Source organism: Heptranchias perlo, unplaced genomic scaffold, assembly GCF_035084215.1.
Source record: "Heptranchias perlo isolate sHepPer1 unplaced genomic scaffold, sHepPer1.hap1 HAP1_SCAFFOLD_156, whole genome shotgun sequence".
NCBI lineage: Eukaryota > Metazoa > Chordata > Chondrichthyes > Hexanchiformes > Hexanchidae > Heptranchias > Heptranchias perlo.
This window is the reverse complement of record NW_027138817.1, coordinates 159220-175629: the sequence shown is the minus strand read 5'-3', so window position 1 is coordinate 175629 and position 16410 is coordinate 159220. Positions and strand designations below refer to the sequence as shown.

General features: G+C 50.5%; 1 protein-coding gene across 1 annotated transcript in view; it reads right to left on the bottom strand.

Annotated features, from left to right (window-relative positions):
- The window catches only part of LOC137309250 (protein kinase C and casein kinase II substrate protein 3-like), a 33384-nt gene that overhangs the window by 2287 nt on the left and 14687 nt on the right, over window positions 1-16410 (bottom strand). The window contains exons 3-4 of the mRNA XM_067977510.1: window positions 9553-9612; window positions 8541-8701 (exon numbers count right to left, since the gene is read on the bottom strand). Coding sequence (XP_067833611.1) covers window positions 8541-8701; window positions 9553-9612 — 221 coding nt within the window. The remainder of the gene's footprint in view (window positions 1-8540; window positions 8702-9552; window positions 9613-16410) is intronic.

Sequence of the window (16410 nt, the reverse complement as noted above, 5' to 3'; positions counted from 1 at the left end):
GAGCCCCAGCCTGTTCAGCCTTTCTTGATATACGAACATACGAATTAAGAGCAGGAGTGGGCCATTCGGCCCCTCGAGCCTGCTCTGCCATTTGATAGAATCATGGCTGATCTGATTATGACCTCAACACTACTTTCCCGTCTCCCTACTATAACCTTTGAATCCCTTGTTAATCAGGAATCTATCTAACTCAGCCTTAAAAATATTCAATGACCCTGCCTCCACCGCTCTCTGGGGGAGGGAGTTCCACAGACTCACAACCCTCAGAGAAAAAATTTCTCCTTATCGCCATCTTAAATGTGAGACCCCTTATTTTTAAACTGTGGTCCCTAGTTCTAGTCTCTCCCACAAGGGGAAACATCCTCTCAGCATCTACCCCTTCTAGTCCCCTCAGGATCTTATATGTTTCAATAAGATCACCTCTCATTCTTCTAAACTCCAGTGTATACAGGCCCAACTTGTCCAACCTTTCCTCATAAGATAACCCCCCTCATCCCAGGAATCAGCCGAGTGAACCTTCTCTGAACCGCCTCTAAAGCAGTTATGTCCTTTCTTAAATAAGGAGACCAAAACTGCACACGGTATTCTAGATGTGGTCTCACCAATCCCTGTGCAACTGTAGAAAACATCTCTACTTTTATATTCCAATCCCCTTGCAATAAATTACAACATTCCATTTGCCTTCCTAATCACTTGCTGTACCTGCATACTAACTTTTTGTGATTCATGTACTAGGTCACCCAGATCCCTCTGTACCTCAGAGTTCTGCAATTTCTCTCCATTTAAATAATATACTGCTTTTCTATTCCTCCTGCCAAAGTGGACAAGTTCACATTTTCCCACATAATACTCCATCTGCCAAATTTTTGCCCACTCACTTAACCTATCTATATCCCTTTGCAGACTCCTTATGTCCTCTTCGCAACTTACTTTCCTACCTACCTTTGTGTCATCAGCAAATTTAGCAACCATACATTCGGTCCCTTCATCCAAGTCATTGATTTGGATTGTAAATAGTTGAGGCCCAAGCACTGATCCCTGTGGCACTCCACTCATTACATCTTGACAACCTGAAAATGACCCATTTGTGCCTACTCTCTGTTTCCTGTTAGCTAACCAATCCTTTATCCATGCTAATATGTTACCCGCTACACCATGAGCTCTTATTTTGATGTGGCACCTTGTCAAAAGTCTTCTGGAAATCCAAGTACACCACATCCACAGGATCTCCTTTATCCACGTTGCTTGTTACTTCCTCAAAGAACTCTGATAAATTAGTCAAACACGATTTCCCTTTCACAAAGTCGTGTTGACTCTGCCTGATTGCATTGAGATTTTCTAAGTGCCCTGCTATAACCTCCTTAATAATAGGTTCTAGCATTTTCCCTATGACAGATGTTAAGCTAACTGGCCTGTAGTTTCCTGCTTTCTCTGTCCCTCCTTTCTTGAATAAAGGAGTTACATTCGCTATTTTCCAATCTGATGGGACCTTCCAGAATCTAGGGAAGTTTGGAAAATTAATACCAATGCAGCGACTATCTCTGCAACCACTTCTTTTAAGACCCGAGGATGAAGTCCGTCAGGACCTGGGAACTTGTCAGCTTTTAGTTCTAATATTTTTTTCAGAACCCTTTTCCCTGGTGATTGTAAATGTTTTAAATTCCTCCCTCCCTTTCCCCTCTTGATTTACAATTATTTCTGGCATGTTTTTTGTATCCTCTACAGTGAAGACGGACGCAAAATATCTGTTCAATTCATCCGCCATTTCCTTATTCTCCATTATTAATTCCCCAGACTCACTCTCTAGAGGACCAACACTCACTTTACTTACTCTTTTCCTTTTTAAATACCTGTAGAAACTCTTTTATATTTCTAGCTAGCTTTCTCTCATACTCTAATTTCTCCCTCCTTATTATTCATTTAGTCATTTTTTGCTGTTTTTTATATTCTGTCCAATCTTCTGACCTGCCACTAATCTTTGTGGAATTGTATGCTTTTTCTTTCAATTTGAAACTATCTTTAACTTCCTTAGTTAGCTACGGATGGTACGACCTTCCCCTAGAGTCTTTCTTTCTCACTGGAATGTATCTTTGCTGAGTGTTATGAAATATCTCATTAAATGTCTGCCACTGCATCTCTACTGACCTATCCTTTAACCTAATTTCCCACTTCACTTTAGCCAGCTCTGTCTTCATGCCCTCATAATTGCCCTTAAGTTTAAAACACTAGTCTTAAACTTACTCTTCTCTCCCTCAAACTGAATGCGAAATTTAATCATATTGTGATCACTGCTACCTAGAGGCTCCTTTACAATGAGGTCATTAATTAATCCTATCTCATTACACAGAATAACCTGCTCTCTGGTTGGCTCCAGAACGTGCTGCTCTAAGAAACTATCCTGAAAGCACTCTGAACTCATCTTCCAGGCTACCATTGCCAATTGGATTCTTCCAATCTATGTGTAGATTTAAATCACCCATGATTATCGCTGTTCCTTTCTCAAAAGCCCCCATTATTTCTTCCTCTCAGTTCTGGAATCATCCATGTGAATCTTTTTTTGCACCTTCTCTAGTGCCTCTATATCCTTTTTATAGGATCATAGGAACAGGAGTAGGCCATTCAGCCCCTCGTGCCTGCTCCGCCCTTTGATAAGATCATGGCTGATCTGTGATCTAACTCCATATACCCGCCTTTGGCCCATATCCCTAATACCTTTGGTTGCCAAAAAGCTATCTATCTCACATTTAAATTTAGCAATTGAGCTAGTATCAATTGCCATTTGCAGAAGAGAGTTCCAAACTTCTACTACCCTTTGTGTGTAGAAATGTTTTCTAATCTCGCTCCTGAAAGGTCTGGCTCTAATTTTTAGACTGTGCCCCCTACTCCTAGAATCCCCAACCAGCGGAAATAGTTTCTCTCTATCCACCCTATCCGTTCCCCTTAATATCTTATAAACTTCGATCAGATCACCCCTTAACCTTCTAAACTCCAGAGAATACAACCCCAATTTGTGTAATCTCTCCTCGTAATTTAACCCTTGAAGTCTGGGTATCATTCTAGTAAACCTACGCTGCACTCCCTCCAAGGCCATTATGTCCTTCCGAAGGTGCGGTGCCCAGAACTGCTCACAGTACTCCAGGTGCGGTCTAACCAGGGTTTTGTATAGCTGCAGCATAACTTCTGCCCCCTTGTACTCTAGATTTAAAGGCCAGCATTCCATTAGCCTTATTGATTATTTTCTGCACCTGTTCATGACACTTCAATGATCTATGTACCTGAACCCCTAAGTCCCTTTGGACATACACTGTTTTTATAACATGGAGACCAGAACTGTGCACAGTACTCCAAGCGTGGTCTAACCAAGGTTCGATACAAGCACTGCTTTTCTTGATATATATTAATGACTTGGGCTTGGGTGTACAGGGCACAATTTCAAAATTTGCAGATGATGCAAAACTTGGAAGTGCGGTCAATAGTGAGGAGGATAGTGATAGACTTCAAGAGGATATAGACAGGCTGGTGGAATGGGCAGACACAGGCAGATGAAATTTAACGCAGAAAAATGTGAGGTGATACATTTCGGTAGGGAGAGGCAATGTAAACTAAAGGTCACAATTCTAAAAGGGGTACAGAAACAGAGAGATCTGGGGGTATATGTACACAAATCATTGAAGGTGGCAGGGCAGGTTGAGAAAGCAGTTTAAAAAAAAGCATATGGGATCCTGGGCTTTATAAATAGAGGCATAGAGTTCAAAAGTATGGAAGTTATGATGATCCTTTATAAAACACTGGTTCGGCCAGTTAGCCTCTTTTTTTGTGTTGTGTCCTATTCTGGGCACCGCACTTTAGGAAAGATGTGAAGGCGTTAGAGATGGTGCAGAATGATTCCAGAAATGAGGAATTTTAGTTATGTGGATAGACTGGAGAAGCTGGGGTTGTTCTCCTTGGAGCAGAGACAGTTGAGAGGAGATTTGATAGAGGTGTTCAAAATCATGAAGGGTCTAGACAGAATAGATAGAGAGAAACTGTTCCCATTGATGGAAGGGTCAAGAACCAGAGGGCATAGATTTAAGGTGATTGGCAAAAGAACCAAAGTTGACACGAGGAAAAACCTTTTTTTAAAAACACGGTGAGTGGTTGTGATCTGGAATGCACTGCCCGAGGGGGTGGTGGAGGCGGATTCAATCGTGGCCTTCAAAAGGTAACTGGATAAGGACTTGAAAGGAAAGGAAAATTTTGCAGGGCTATGGGGAAAGGGACTAGCTGGATTGATCTTGCACAGAGCCGGCACAGACTCGATGGGCCGAATGGCCTCCTTCCGTGATTCTAAGTTTAACATAACTTCTCTGCTTTTCAATTCTATCCCTCTAGAAATGAACCCGAGTGCTTGATTTGCTTTTTTATGGCCTTATTAACCTGTGTCGCTACTTTTAGTGATTTGTATATCTGTACCCCCAGATCACTTTGCTCCTCTATCCCATTTAGACTCTTATTATCCGAGCAGTATGTGGTCCCCTTATTCTTCCTATCAAAATGCACCATCTTACACTTATCTATATTGAAATGAATTTGCCAATTACACGCCCATTCTGCAAGTTTATTAATGTCTTCTTGCATTTTGACGCATTTTTCCTCAGTATTAACTACACCCCCCGTCTGCAAAATTTGAAATTGTACTTCTGATTCCCGAGTCCAAATTGTTAATGTAAATTGTGAACAACAATGGTCCCAGCACCGATCCCTGTGGAACACCACTTCCCACCGTCCGCCAGTCTGAGTAACTACCCTTAACTCCTACTCTGTTTTCTAGCCAGCTTTCTATCCATTCTGCTACCTGCCCCGATTCCACACGCTCTGACCTTAATCATGAGTCTACAATGAATTACCTTATCAAAGGCCTTTTGAAAATCCAAATATATTACATCTACTACATTACCCTTGTCTACTCTTTGTTACTTCTTCAAAAATTCAATAAATTTGGTCAAGCATGGCCTTCCCTTCTGAAATCCATGCTGACCAATTTTTATTATAAGAACATAAGAAATAGGAACAGGAGTAGACCATACGGCCCCTCGATTCAATCAGATCATGGCTGATCTTCTACCTCAACTCCACTTTCCCCCATATCCCTTGATATTCTCAGTGTTCAAAAATCTATCGATCTCAATCTTGAACATATTCAATGACTCAGCATCCACAGCCCTCTCGGGTTGAGAATTCCAAAGATTTACCACCCTCTGAGTGAAGAAATTTTTCCTCATCTCGGTCCTAAATGACTGACCCCTTATCCTGAGACTATGACCCCTAGTTCTGGACTCTCCAGCCAAGGGAAACAGCGTCTACCCTGTCAAGCCCTCTAAGAATTTTATACGTTTTCATTCTTCTAAACTCCATTCTGCTCAATCTCTCTTCATAGGACAACCCTCTCATCCCAGGAATCAATCTAGTGAACCTTCGTTGCACCCCCTCGAAGACAAATCTATCTTTCCTTGGGTAAGGAGACCAAAGCTGTACACAGTACTCCAGGTGTGGTCTCACCAGAGCCCTGTACAATTGCAGCAAGACCTCCTTACTCTTATACTCTAATCCCCTTGCAATAAAGGCTAACATACCATTTGCCTTCCTAATTGCCTGCTGTACCTGCATGATCACTTTTTGTGATTCATGTACAAAGACACCCAGATCTCTCTAAATACCAACATTTCTTAGTCTCTCGCCTTTTAAAAAATATTCTGCTTTTGAGGGGTAAATGTTAAATTGATATCAGGAAATTCTTCCTCACTCTTGGAATCGACTCCCAGATACACAAGCGGAAGGAAAAACTCCAGAACCATTGAAGAAACAATAGGGATTGGATTCGAGAGCTCCAGTCGAAGAGCAGCACTGTCACAGGTACGATAGGCCGAATGGCCTTCTCCCAAGCCATAGTTCCAGTGATTCTATCCCAGCCCTTGCCTAGCTTTGGGCCTGAGACAGATGGTGACCCTGGCTCACTAACAGCCAACAAACTAACAAATGGCTTTAAATATGTCAATAATCGGTCGGCAGGAATCTGAGTTGCCCAGTTGATATTGCAGAAATTCCCTGAAAGCCCATTCAGAAAGCAGATTGTCCAGTTCTAACCAGGTTGGGTAGTGGGGCCTGGGCAATTACACGGCGGGTGGTTTGGTTTGGTTGCCCTGAGATGCTTGTATATTCAGCCTGAGAGCCATTGGAACAATGAGTGAGCATGGGCAGATATAGGCTCCGCCAGACATGGGCACTGCCAGACATGGGCACTGCCAGACACAAATACTATTACACGCGAGTTCTGCCAGACACGAGCACCATTACACACTAGCGCTGTGAGACACATGCACAGCTAGACAGGAGCATCAATATAAACAAGCAACGCCAGACAGCAGCATTGATTATGGGTGGGATATTAAAGGGGATGGGGAGTGGGATTAGAGTGGGTGGGATATTAATGGAGATGGGGAGTGGGATTAGACTGGGTGGGATATAAAAGGGGATGGGGAGTGAGGAGAGTGAGATTAGACTGGGGATATTGAAGGGTATGGGGAGTGAGCAGGAGAGTGGGATTAGTCTGGGTGGGATATTGAAGGGTATGGGGAGTGAGCAGGAGAGTGGGATTAGACTGGGTGGGATATTGAAGAGTATGGGGAGTGAGGAGAGTGGGATTAGACTGGGTGGGATATTGAAGGGTATGGGGAGTGAGGAGAGTGGGATTAGACTGGGTGGGATATTAAAGGGTATGGGGAGTGAGGAGAGTGAGATTAGACTGGGTGGGATATTAAAGGGTGTGGGGAGTGAGCAGAAGAGTGGGATTAGACTGGGTGGGATATTAAAGGGTGTGGGGAGTGAGCAGAAGAGTGGGATTAGACTGGGTGGGATATTGAAGGGTGTGGGGAGTGAGGAGAGTGGGATTAGACTGGGTGGGATATTGAAGGGTGTGGGGAGTGAGCAGAAGAGTGGGATTAGACTGGGTGGGATATTAAAGGGTGTGGGGAGTGAGCAGAAGAGTGGGATTAGACTGGGTGGGATATTGAAGGGTGTGGGGAGTGAGGAGAGTGGGATTAGACTGGGTGGGATATTGAAGGGTGTGGGGAGTGAGGAGAGTGGGATTAGACTGGGTGGGATATTGAAGGGTGTGGGGAGTGAGGAGAGTGGGATTAGACTGGGTGGGATATTGAAGGGTATGGGGAGTGAGGAGAGTGGGATTAGACTGGGTGGGATATTGAAGGGTGTGGGGAGTGAGGAGAGTGGGATTAGACTGGGTGGGATATTGAAGGGTGTGGGGAGTGAGGAGAGTGGGATTAGACTGGGTGGGATATTGAAGGGTGTGGGGAGTGAGGAGAGTGGGATTAGACTGGGTGGGATATTGAAGGGTGTGGGGAGTGAGGAGAGTGGGATTAGACTGGGTGGGATATTAAAGGGTGTGGGGAGTGAGCAGGAGAGTGGGATTAGACTGGGTGGGATATTAAAGGTTGTGGGGAGTGAGGAGAGTGGGATTAGACTGGGTGGGATATTGAAGGGTACGGGGAGTGAGGAGAGTGGGATTAGACTGGGTGGGATATTGAAGGGTGTGGGGAGTGAGGAGTGTGAGATTAGACTGGGTGGGATATTGAAGGGTGTGGGGAGTGAGGAGAGTGGGATTAGACTGGGTGGGATATTGAAGGGTGTGGGGAGTGAGGAGAGTGGGATTAGACTGGGTGGGATATTGAAGGGTGTGGGGAGTGAGGAGAGTGGGATTAGACTGGGTGGGATATTGAAGGGTGTGGGGAGTGAGGAGAGTGGGATTAGACTGGGTGGGATATTGAAGGGTGTGGGGAGTGAGGAGAGTGGGATTAGACTGGGTGGGATATTGAAGGGTGTGGGGAGTGAGGAGAGTGGGATTAGACTGGGTGGGATATTGAAGGGTGTGGGGAGTGAGGAGAGTGGGATTAGACTGGGTGGGATATTGAAGGGTGTGGGGAGTGAGGAGAGTGGGATTAGACTGGGTGGGATATTGAAGGGTGTGGGGAGTGAGGAGAGTGGGATTAGACTGGGTGGGATATTGAAGGGTGTGGGGAGTGAGGAGAGTGGGATTAGACTGGGTGGGATATTGAAGGGTGTGGGGAGTGAGGAGAGTGGGATTAGACTGGGTGGGATATTGAAGGGTGTGGGGAGTGAGGAGAGTGGGATTAGACTGGGTGGGATATTGAAGGGTGTGGGGAGTGAGGAGAGTGGGATTAGACTGGGTGGGATATTGAAGGGTGTGGGGAGTGAGGAGAGTGGGATTAGACTGGGTAGGTCACTGGCATAGACCTGATGGGCCGAATGACCTGGAACAGTCTCAGCCCAGTCAGGTTGCACACTGTGCTGAGTGGTTTTTCCTGTATTTCTGTAAACCATCTCAGGCTGCAGGTTTTGTTGATGAGGGCGGTGTGGTGGAGGAGGTGGGTTACGAGAGTCTAACTCTACGGTAACATGCACAGCGGCCGGTCGCCTGCACATGCAGCACTGCGGGACAAGACCGACCTGTGTTAGTGGGTCAATACCTGCCAAAAAGCTCAGCTCATCAGCCTCCTGCCCCGCGTAATCATACAGTGCTCGCACTCTGATCACTGCTACCTTCACACCCTCCTCATGGCCATTCATCGACACGGACTTCCTGGGGCTGTCTTCATCAGACCAATCGGACGAGTAATCTTTAACACCGCTGTGGGACAACAAGGTCGCAGGTTAGTGAGGGGGGGGGGGGGGGGAAAGAGAGAGAGAGAGAGAGAGAGAGGTGGGGGGAAAGAGAGAGAGAGACAGGAACACCGAGAGGGACAGAGATTCACGAGGAGAAGAGAGAGACAGAGTGAGAGAGAGGGATACATAAATAAACAGAGTCAAAGACAGACACTCACACAGCTAGGGAGAGATAGAACGATGTCTGTACATGTTAAAAGTTTACACAGCTCCCAATGGTACTGGAATAAAATGAACAAGAGCTGGATCACGTCAGGAGGGATGATGAAGAGACTGTGGGTTCGATGATGGCCAGCTCGGTTCAGCAGGTGTTGAATACAACCTGAGCCCACATCTGTTTTCGGTGTTGGTTGAGGGATAAATATTGGCCCAGGACACGGGGGAGAACTCCCCTACTCTTCTCCCCATAGCGGCCATAGGGTCTTTTACGTCCACCAGAGAAGGCAGATGGGGCTGCAGTTTAACGTCTCATCCGAAAGATGGTAATCAAGGGCTCAGCTTAAAGAGGGGTCAAGGTGGGAGGGCAGCAGGGATCAGATACTCGGAAAAAACCCTCGCTGAACCGAGACAGTGAGGAGGCGGGGGAGGGGGGAGGGAAGGCGGGGGAGGGGGGAGGGAAGGCGGGGGAGGGGGGGGAGGGAAGGCGGGGGAGGGGGGAGGGAAGGCGGGGGAGGGAAGGAGGGGGAGGGGAGGAGGTGGAGGGTGAGGGTGTCAGTGGGGGAGGGTGAGGGTGTCAGTGGGGGAGGGAAGGGTGGAGGGGGCAGTCAGTGAGGGGGAGAGTGGGGAGGAGGGGGCGGTCAGTGAGGTGTTACTAACGTTTGTTGCTGCCCATCGGGTACAGTTCTGTACGAACCATTGTCCTCCTCCCTGTTAAACCTGCAGATTTAAAGAACAGTTTAGGAATAGGTAATAATGTCCCCTCCGTCCCTGGATGTAATGGGGCAGGGAGACGGGGTGGGACCAGGGATGGCTGGGGAGTGGGGTGGGGGTCGGGGGTGACTAGGCCTGCTCCCTCCCGCTACCATTATGCTGTTGGTTGTCTAACAGTATGGTGCTGAGACTCTCCTGCAGGCTCCTCCCCGTAAAGCTGCAGAGTTACCCGTGTCCGCTCTTCCCTCCAGTCTACGTCTTGGGGTTTGTTACCGTAGTGACTTGTCTATCAGTTGGAGTCTTCTAATGGAGTTGAATTGGGTGTGCAGCCTGTATTTATGGTATTGAGGAGCTGGTATTTCAGTGGCAGACATGGGCCCTGATATTAGCGGGGAGGCGGGATGGCAGTGGGGGGGGGGGGATGGGTGATTGGGCGCCCAATAAAATCCGTCCGTTCCCTGCGCGATCGCGGGTAAACTGGAGCCACTTGACGTGGTTTCCATTTCGGCGTCGGAAAGCTGCGCAGCGGGCGGACTGCGCACCCGCATCACAGGCTGTCAGCTGGAGGAGCTCTATTTAAAGGGGCAGTCCTCCAATGGCTGCTCCTGGAGCAAACACAATGGAGCAGCCCAGGGGAAAGGCTGCTCCTAGATTTAGTGATGCCTCACTCCAGATGCTACTGGATGGGATGAGGAGGAGGAGGGATATCTTCTACCCGGCGGACGGGAGGAAGTGGCCTGCCTCGGCCACCAAGAAAGCCTGGCTCAAGGTGGCAGAGGAGGTCACCAGCAGCAGCAACGTCTCCCGCACCTAGGTCAGTCAAAGTGAGTACACTTACTCATTCTCCTACACTCCGTCTTCCACATCACCGCCCCCACCCCACAACTCATTCTACACTGCCAACACTACTCTATCACATCACTCCTCACACCCACTCAAACCTCATCCTCAACTTACCTGCACTTACTCACCTCCCCAGTACTCATCCCACCACTACCACTCAACCCAATCCTCATACAATGTCATGGCTCTGTCTCATACTCACCCTCTGATGCGTCTCTTTCACGGTCAGCCGCACCCAAACCAATGCATTCATCGGTTGGCCACGTCACCCTCACGTCTACTTTCTCCCCTTATAGGAGAAAAGAGAGCCCAGAATGCACGGGAGTGGGCGAGGACCGAAGGGGGGCCGCAACGGATAGTCGTCCTCACAGACGCCGAGCAGGAGGCGCTGGAGCTGAGCCGCACCTCGAGTGCCTGTCCGTCGGGGACGCTGAGACTGACACCCGACAAACGTCTGGTGACACAACTTTAACATTCAGCACACACAGTATGAATTGATGTTAACATGCCTCACCATCTTCAGCACCTCAGTATGCTCATCGCAACATGACACATCTGTGATCATGCTTAATATTGCTTTCTATTCTCTTACAGGGCCTTCAGCGACCGCTGTGACGGCAGAAGGCGATTCCTCAGAGGACCTGATGGCCTCTGAGGGCACAGGCTGAGCGAGCCATCCACCAGCGCAGATACAGATACCTCAATGGGTCCCAGTCTGCAGTTAGTTGGGTTGGCATCTGGTGAGTCACCACACACATCAGCACGAGCAGACACTGGTGGCAGGGGCAGCTGTGGAGAGTCCCGTCGGTGGGAGCACTCCTCTCCAGGCTCTGCTCAGCTGGACACAGATGCTGAACCCTGGGGGCCATCCTTTAAAAGGAGAATGATCGAGGGACAGCAGCACATCTGCGAGGTGCCGGAACAGGTGCCGCACGCACTCTCCACAATCGCGCAGAGGATGGAGGAGTCCAACTCCTGCATGAGTGGAATGGTGGCACAGGTACGGGAGGGAATCTCTGAGATACTGTCACAGGGACGTGAGGGACTGATGTGCGACGAAGAGAAGGCTAGCCTCCATTGAGCTTCAAGCATGGCTCACAGGCAGGCAGATACACTAGCACTGGCCATACAAGGCTTCACACATGTCCTCCAAACTGTTGTCCAGTAGAGTGGTGCAGTGGTGTGGGCCTGGCCCAGGGGAGGGATGATGGCGAAAGGGGACATGGAAGTGGGGACGCCACTCAAAGCGCTCCCACGTCTCCCCCGTTGCCCCCCTCTCAACCAATGCTGCCTCCTCTCCAGGTGGCCGAGTCTGCCCCTGCACAGGTGCAGGTGGAGCAGTCTTTGGAGGGGCCCTCGTGGGCACCGAAACTCGTAGGCCCAAAACAGCTAAATCGGTCAGGGCATGAACAAGAGCAGCCTGCCTCTACCTCTGCTGCAGCCACAGGGGAAACACCTCGTAGAAGTAGTCGGAAGCGAAAGGCGAAGGTTTTGTGATCACGAAGGGGATGCACAAGGGTGTTTGATGGTTGGTCATGTTTTTAAATTTATATTTGATTTTTGTTATATTCACATTAAATATTATTATTGTCACCACTACTGCCACGTCTTGGCCATTCTTGAATGGCCTTTGTAATCAGTCCCTTTCATGAGGTTCACCATGAACAGCGACACTTGATGCCACCCATTGGGTCACTCTACAGTGGGTGTATGTGTAGTTGCGGGACTGTTTTGTGCAGGGAGGGGTGGGGGAGGTCGCTGGTTTGGGCACTGCTCTGTCCAGGTGGTAAGAGGACTGGACTCTTCACACTGTCTGATTTTTAAAAAAATTCGTTCATGGGATGTGGGCGTCGCTGGCGAGGCCGGCATTTATTGCCCATCCCTAATTGCCCTCGAGAAGGTGGTGGTGAGCCGCCTTCTTGAACCGCTGCAGTCCGTGTGGTGAAGGTTCTCCCACAGTGCTGTTAGGAAGGGAGTTCCAGGATTTTGACCCAGCGACGATGAAGGAACGGCGATATATTTCCAAGTCGGGATGGTGTGTGACTTGGAGGGGAACGTGCAGGTGGTGTTGTTCCCATGCGCCTGCTGCCCTTGTCCTTCTAGGTGGTAGAGGTCGCGGGTTTGGGAGGTGCTGTCGAAGAAGCCTTGGCGAGTTGCTGCAGTGCATCCTGTGGATGGTACACACTGTAGCCACTGTGCGCCGGTGGTGAAGGGAGTGAATGGTTCGGGTGGTGTTATGTGAAAGGTTCGCCTAACATTCCTATCAGTGACTCCCTGGCCTCAGAAGCAGCCAGGTGAGCCGCTGCTCTGCCCATGGGTTCCTCCTGCTCCTCCTCCTCCTCCTCCTCCTTCTCAATGTGGGTGGCAGATGTGGACGGGGCCTCCTCCAGCGTCACCCCTCTCTGTTGTGCCATGTTGTGCAGGGCACAACACACGACTATAATGCGTCCCACTCTGTCTGGTGCGTATTGGAGCGCTCCCTCAGAATGATCAAGGCGCCTGAGGCGCATCTTGAGCAGCCCTATAGCGTGCTCAATTGTAGACCTGGTCGCGATGTGGCTGTCGTTATATCGACACTGTTGCTCGGTGATGGGGTTCCTCAGAGGTGTCATGAGCCACGTGTGCAGGGGGTATCCCTTGTCCCCGAGGAGCAAGTCCTTACTGATGTTCAGTGCGTGGAAGAGGGTCGGGATGTTGGATTCCCGGATGACGAAGGAATCGTGGCAGCTGCCAGGGAATCTGGCGCACACGTGAAGGAATCTCTTGCGGTGGTCACAGATGAGCTGAGTGTTGATGGAGTGATAGCCCTTCCTGTTGATGAACAGTCCTGGCGCGTGTGGAGGTGCTCGTATTGCTATATGGGTGCAATCGATTACACCCTGCACCCGTGGGAAGCCAGACACAGCGTGGAATCCCACTGCCCTCTCCGTCTGGCTGAGGTCATCCATGGGGAAGTTGATGTAGTGCGAGGCCCTGCGAAACAAGCCGTCGGTGACCTGCCTCAGGCACTTGTGCACAGGCGACTGAGAGACCCCGGCGATGTCCCCCGTGACACCCTGGAATGATCCGGAGGTGAAGAAGTTGAGGGCAGTGGTGACTTTGACAGCGACAGGTAAGGAGATGCCGCTCGGCCCAGCCGGGAGCAGCTCGGCATGAAGGAGGCTGCAGGTGTCTGCGACTACCTGGCGACTGACTCTGAGCCTCCGTTTGCACTGCTCCTCAGAGAGGTCCAGGAAGCTGAGCCTCGGTCTGTAGACCCTGTGGCGAGGGTAGTACCTTCTGCGACGTCGCTCTCTCTGTTGCCCTCCGTGCTCTTGTGCAGGTCCCTGTGGCGCAGCACTGTGTTGTGGAGCTCCACGTGGCGGAGGTGGACGCCGTGCCTGGCGAGGCTGGTGATGTTGCTCGTCCTCGGACGAAGTGGTGAATGCAGCCATGGCGCCCCCCGCCACCCCCCCCCATCCTGACGGTGTGAGTTTGAGGGTCCGCAATGTAGTTAAATATGTTTGCACAGCAGAATTGAGATGAAACTTTGTCTGAAATAACAGAGTGCAAGAAGTGACCTTTTCTTCCCACCTGTCAAATAAGCATCTGAATCTCCCACTGGCTGCTGGCTGAAACACGTCTGCTCCAACAGGGAGTGTTTCCCACAGCACGGGAAACATGCTGAAGATCCTTCACAATCGCACCCCTGCCTCAATGTGGAGAAAATCAAGTACCTCAAGTCCTTGAACCACCTCAACAACGAGGGAAATGATCAGCCCGCCGGCTTTATTTGCCGGTGGGACTTCTGCATTCAGGAGATGTGCGCAGACCCAGATACGTCAATGGGGAACCCAGAAGTCTGCCGGGTTCCAAACCTGAACGGGATTTCCCCGATTTTCGGAGCCCTCCCCCACTCCCATCCCCAACGCACCCGCTATTTCCCGGGAAAATTGAGCCCCAAGTCCCGTTCCCCCATCACCCCCTGTGCTCGCTGACCGACATTGGCTCCCGGTCCGGGAACACCTCGATTTTAAAATTCTCATCCTTGTTTTCAAATCCCTCCATGGCCTCGCCACTCCCGATCTCTGTAACCTCCTCCAGCCCTACAACCCTCCGAGATCTCTGTAACCTCCTCCAGCCCTACGACCCTCCGAGATCTCTGTAACCTCCTCCAGCCCTACAACCCTCCGAGATCTCTGTAACCTCCTCCAGCCCTACAACCCTCCGAGATCTCTGTAACCTCCTCCAGCCCTACGACCCTCCGAGATCCCTGTAACCTCCTCCAGCCCTACGACCCTCCGAGATCTCTGTAACCTCCTCCAGCCCGACAACCCTCCGAGATCTCTGTAACCTCCTCCAGCCCTACAACCCCCCCGAGATCTCTGTAACCTCCTCCAGCCCTACAACCCTCCGAGATCTCTGTAACCTCCTCCAGCCCTACAACCCCCCGAGATCTCTGTAACCTCCTCCAGCCCTACAACCCTCCGAGATCTCTGTAACCTCCTCCAATTCTGGCCTCTTGTGCATCTCCGATTTTAATCACTCCACCATTGGCGGCCGTGCCTTCAGCTGCCTGGGCCCTAATCTCTGGAACTCCCTCCCTAAACCTCTCCGCCTCTCTCTCCTCCTTTAAGACACTCCTTAAAACCATCTCTGTGACCAGGCTTTCGGTCACCTGTCTTAATATCTCCTTATGTGGCTCGGTGTCAAGTTTTGTTCGATAATCGCTCCTGTGAAGCACCTTGGGACATTTGACCATGTTAAAGGCGCTCTATAAATGGGAGCTGTTGTTGTGAGGGGGAGTGGGACACGGTGTCACTGGATGGGATGGTGTTTGGGTCAGAGCTCTATACCTGTGCTGTGGGGGGAGTGGGACACGGTGTCACTGGATGGGATGGTGTTTGGGTCAGAGCTCTATACCTGTGCTGTGGGGGGGAGTGGGACACGGTGTCACTGGATGGGATGGTGTTTGGGTCAGAGCTCTATACCTGTGCTGTGGGGGAGTGGGACACGGTGTCACTGGATGGGATGGTGTTTGGGTCAGAGCTCTATACCTGTGCTGTTGGGGGGAGTGGGACACGGTGTCACTGGATGGGATGGTGTTTGGGTCAGAGCTCGATCCCTGTGCTGTGGGGGGGAGTGGGACACGGTGTCACTGGATGGGATGGTGTTTGGGTCAGAGCTCTATACCTGTGCTGTGGGGGAGTGGGACACGGTGTCACTGGATGGGATGGTGTTTGGGTCAGAGCTCTATACCTGTGTTGTGGGGGGGAGTGGGACACGGTGTCACTGGATGGGATGGTGTTTGGGTCAGAGCTCTATACCTGTGCTGTGGGGGGAGTGGGACACGGTGTCACTGGATGGGATGGTGTTTGGGTCAGAGCTCTATACCTGTGCTGTGGGGGGGAGTGGGACACGGTGTCACTGGATGGGATGGTGTTTGGGTCAGAGCTCTATACCTGTGCTGTGGGGGGGAGTGGGACACGGTGTCACTGGATGGGATGGTGTTTGGGTCAGAGCTCTATACCTGTGCTGTGGGGGGAGTGGGACACGGTGTCACTGGATGGGATGGTGTTTGGGTCAGAGCTCTATACCTGTGCTGTGGGGGGGAGTGGGACACGGTGTCACTGGATGGGATGGTGTTTGGGTCAGAGCTCTATACCTGTGCTGTGGGGGGAGTGGGACACGGTGTCACTGGATGGGATGGTGTTTGGGTCAGAGCTCTATACCTGTGCTGTGGGGGAGTGGGACACGGTGTCACTGGATGGGATGGTGTTTGGGTCAGAGCTCTATACCTGTGCTGTGGGGGAGTGGGACACGGTGTCACTGGATGGGATGGTGTTTGGGTCAGAGCTCTATACCTGTGCTGTGGGGGAGTGGGACACGGTGTCACTGGATGGGATGGTGTTTGGGTCAGAGCTCCATACCTGTGCTGTGGGGGAGTGGGACACGGTGTCACTGGATGGGATGATGTTTGGG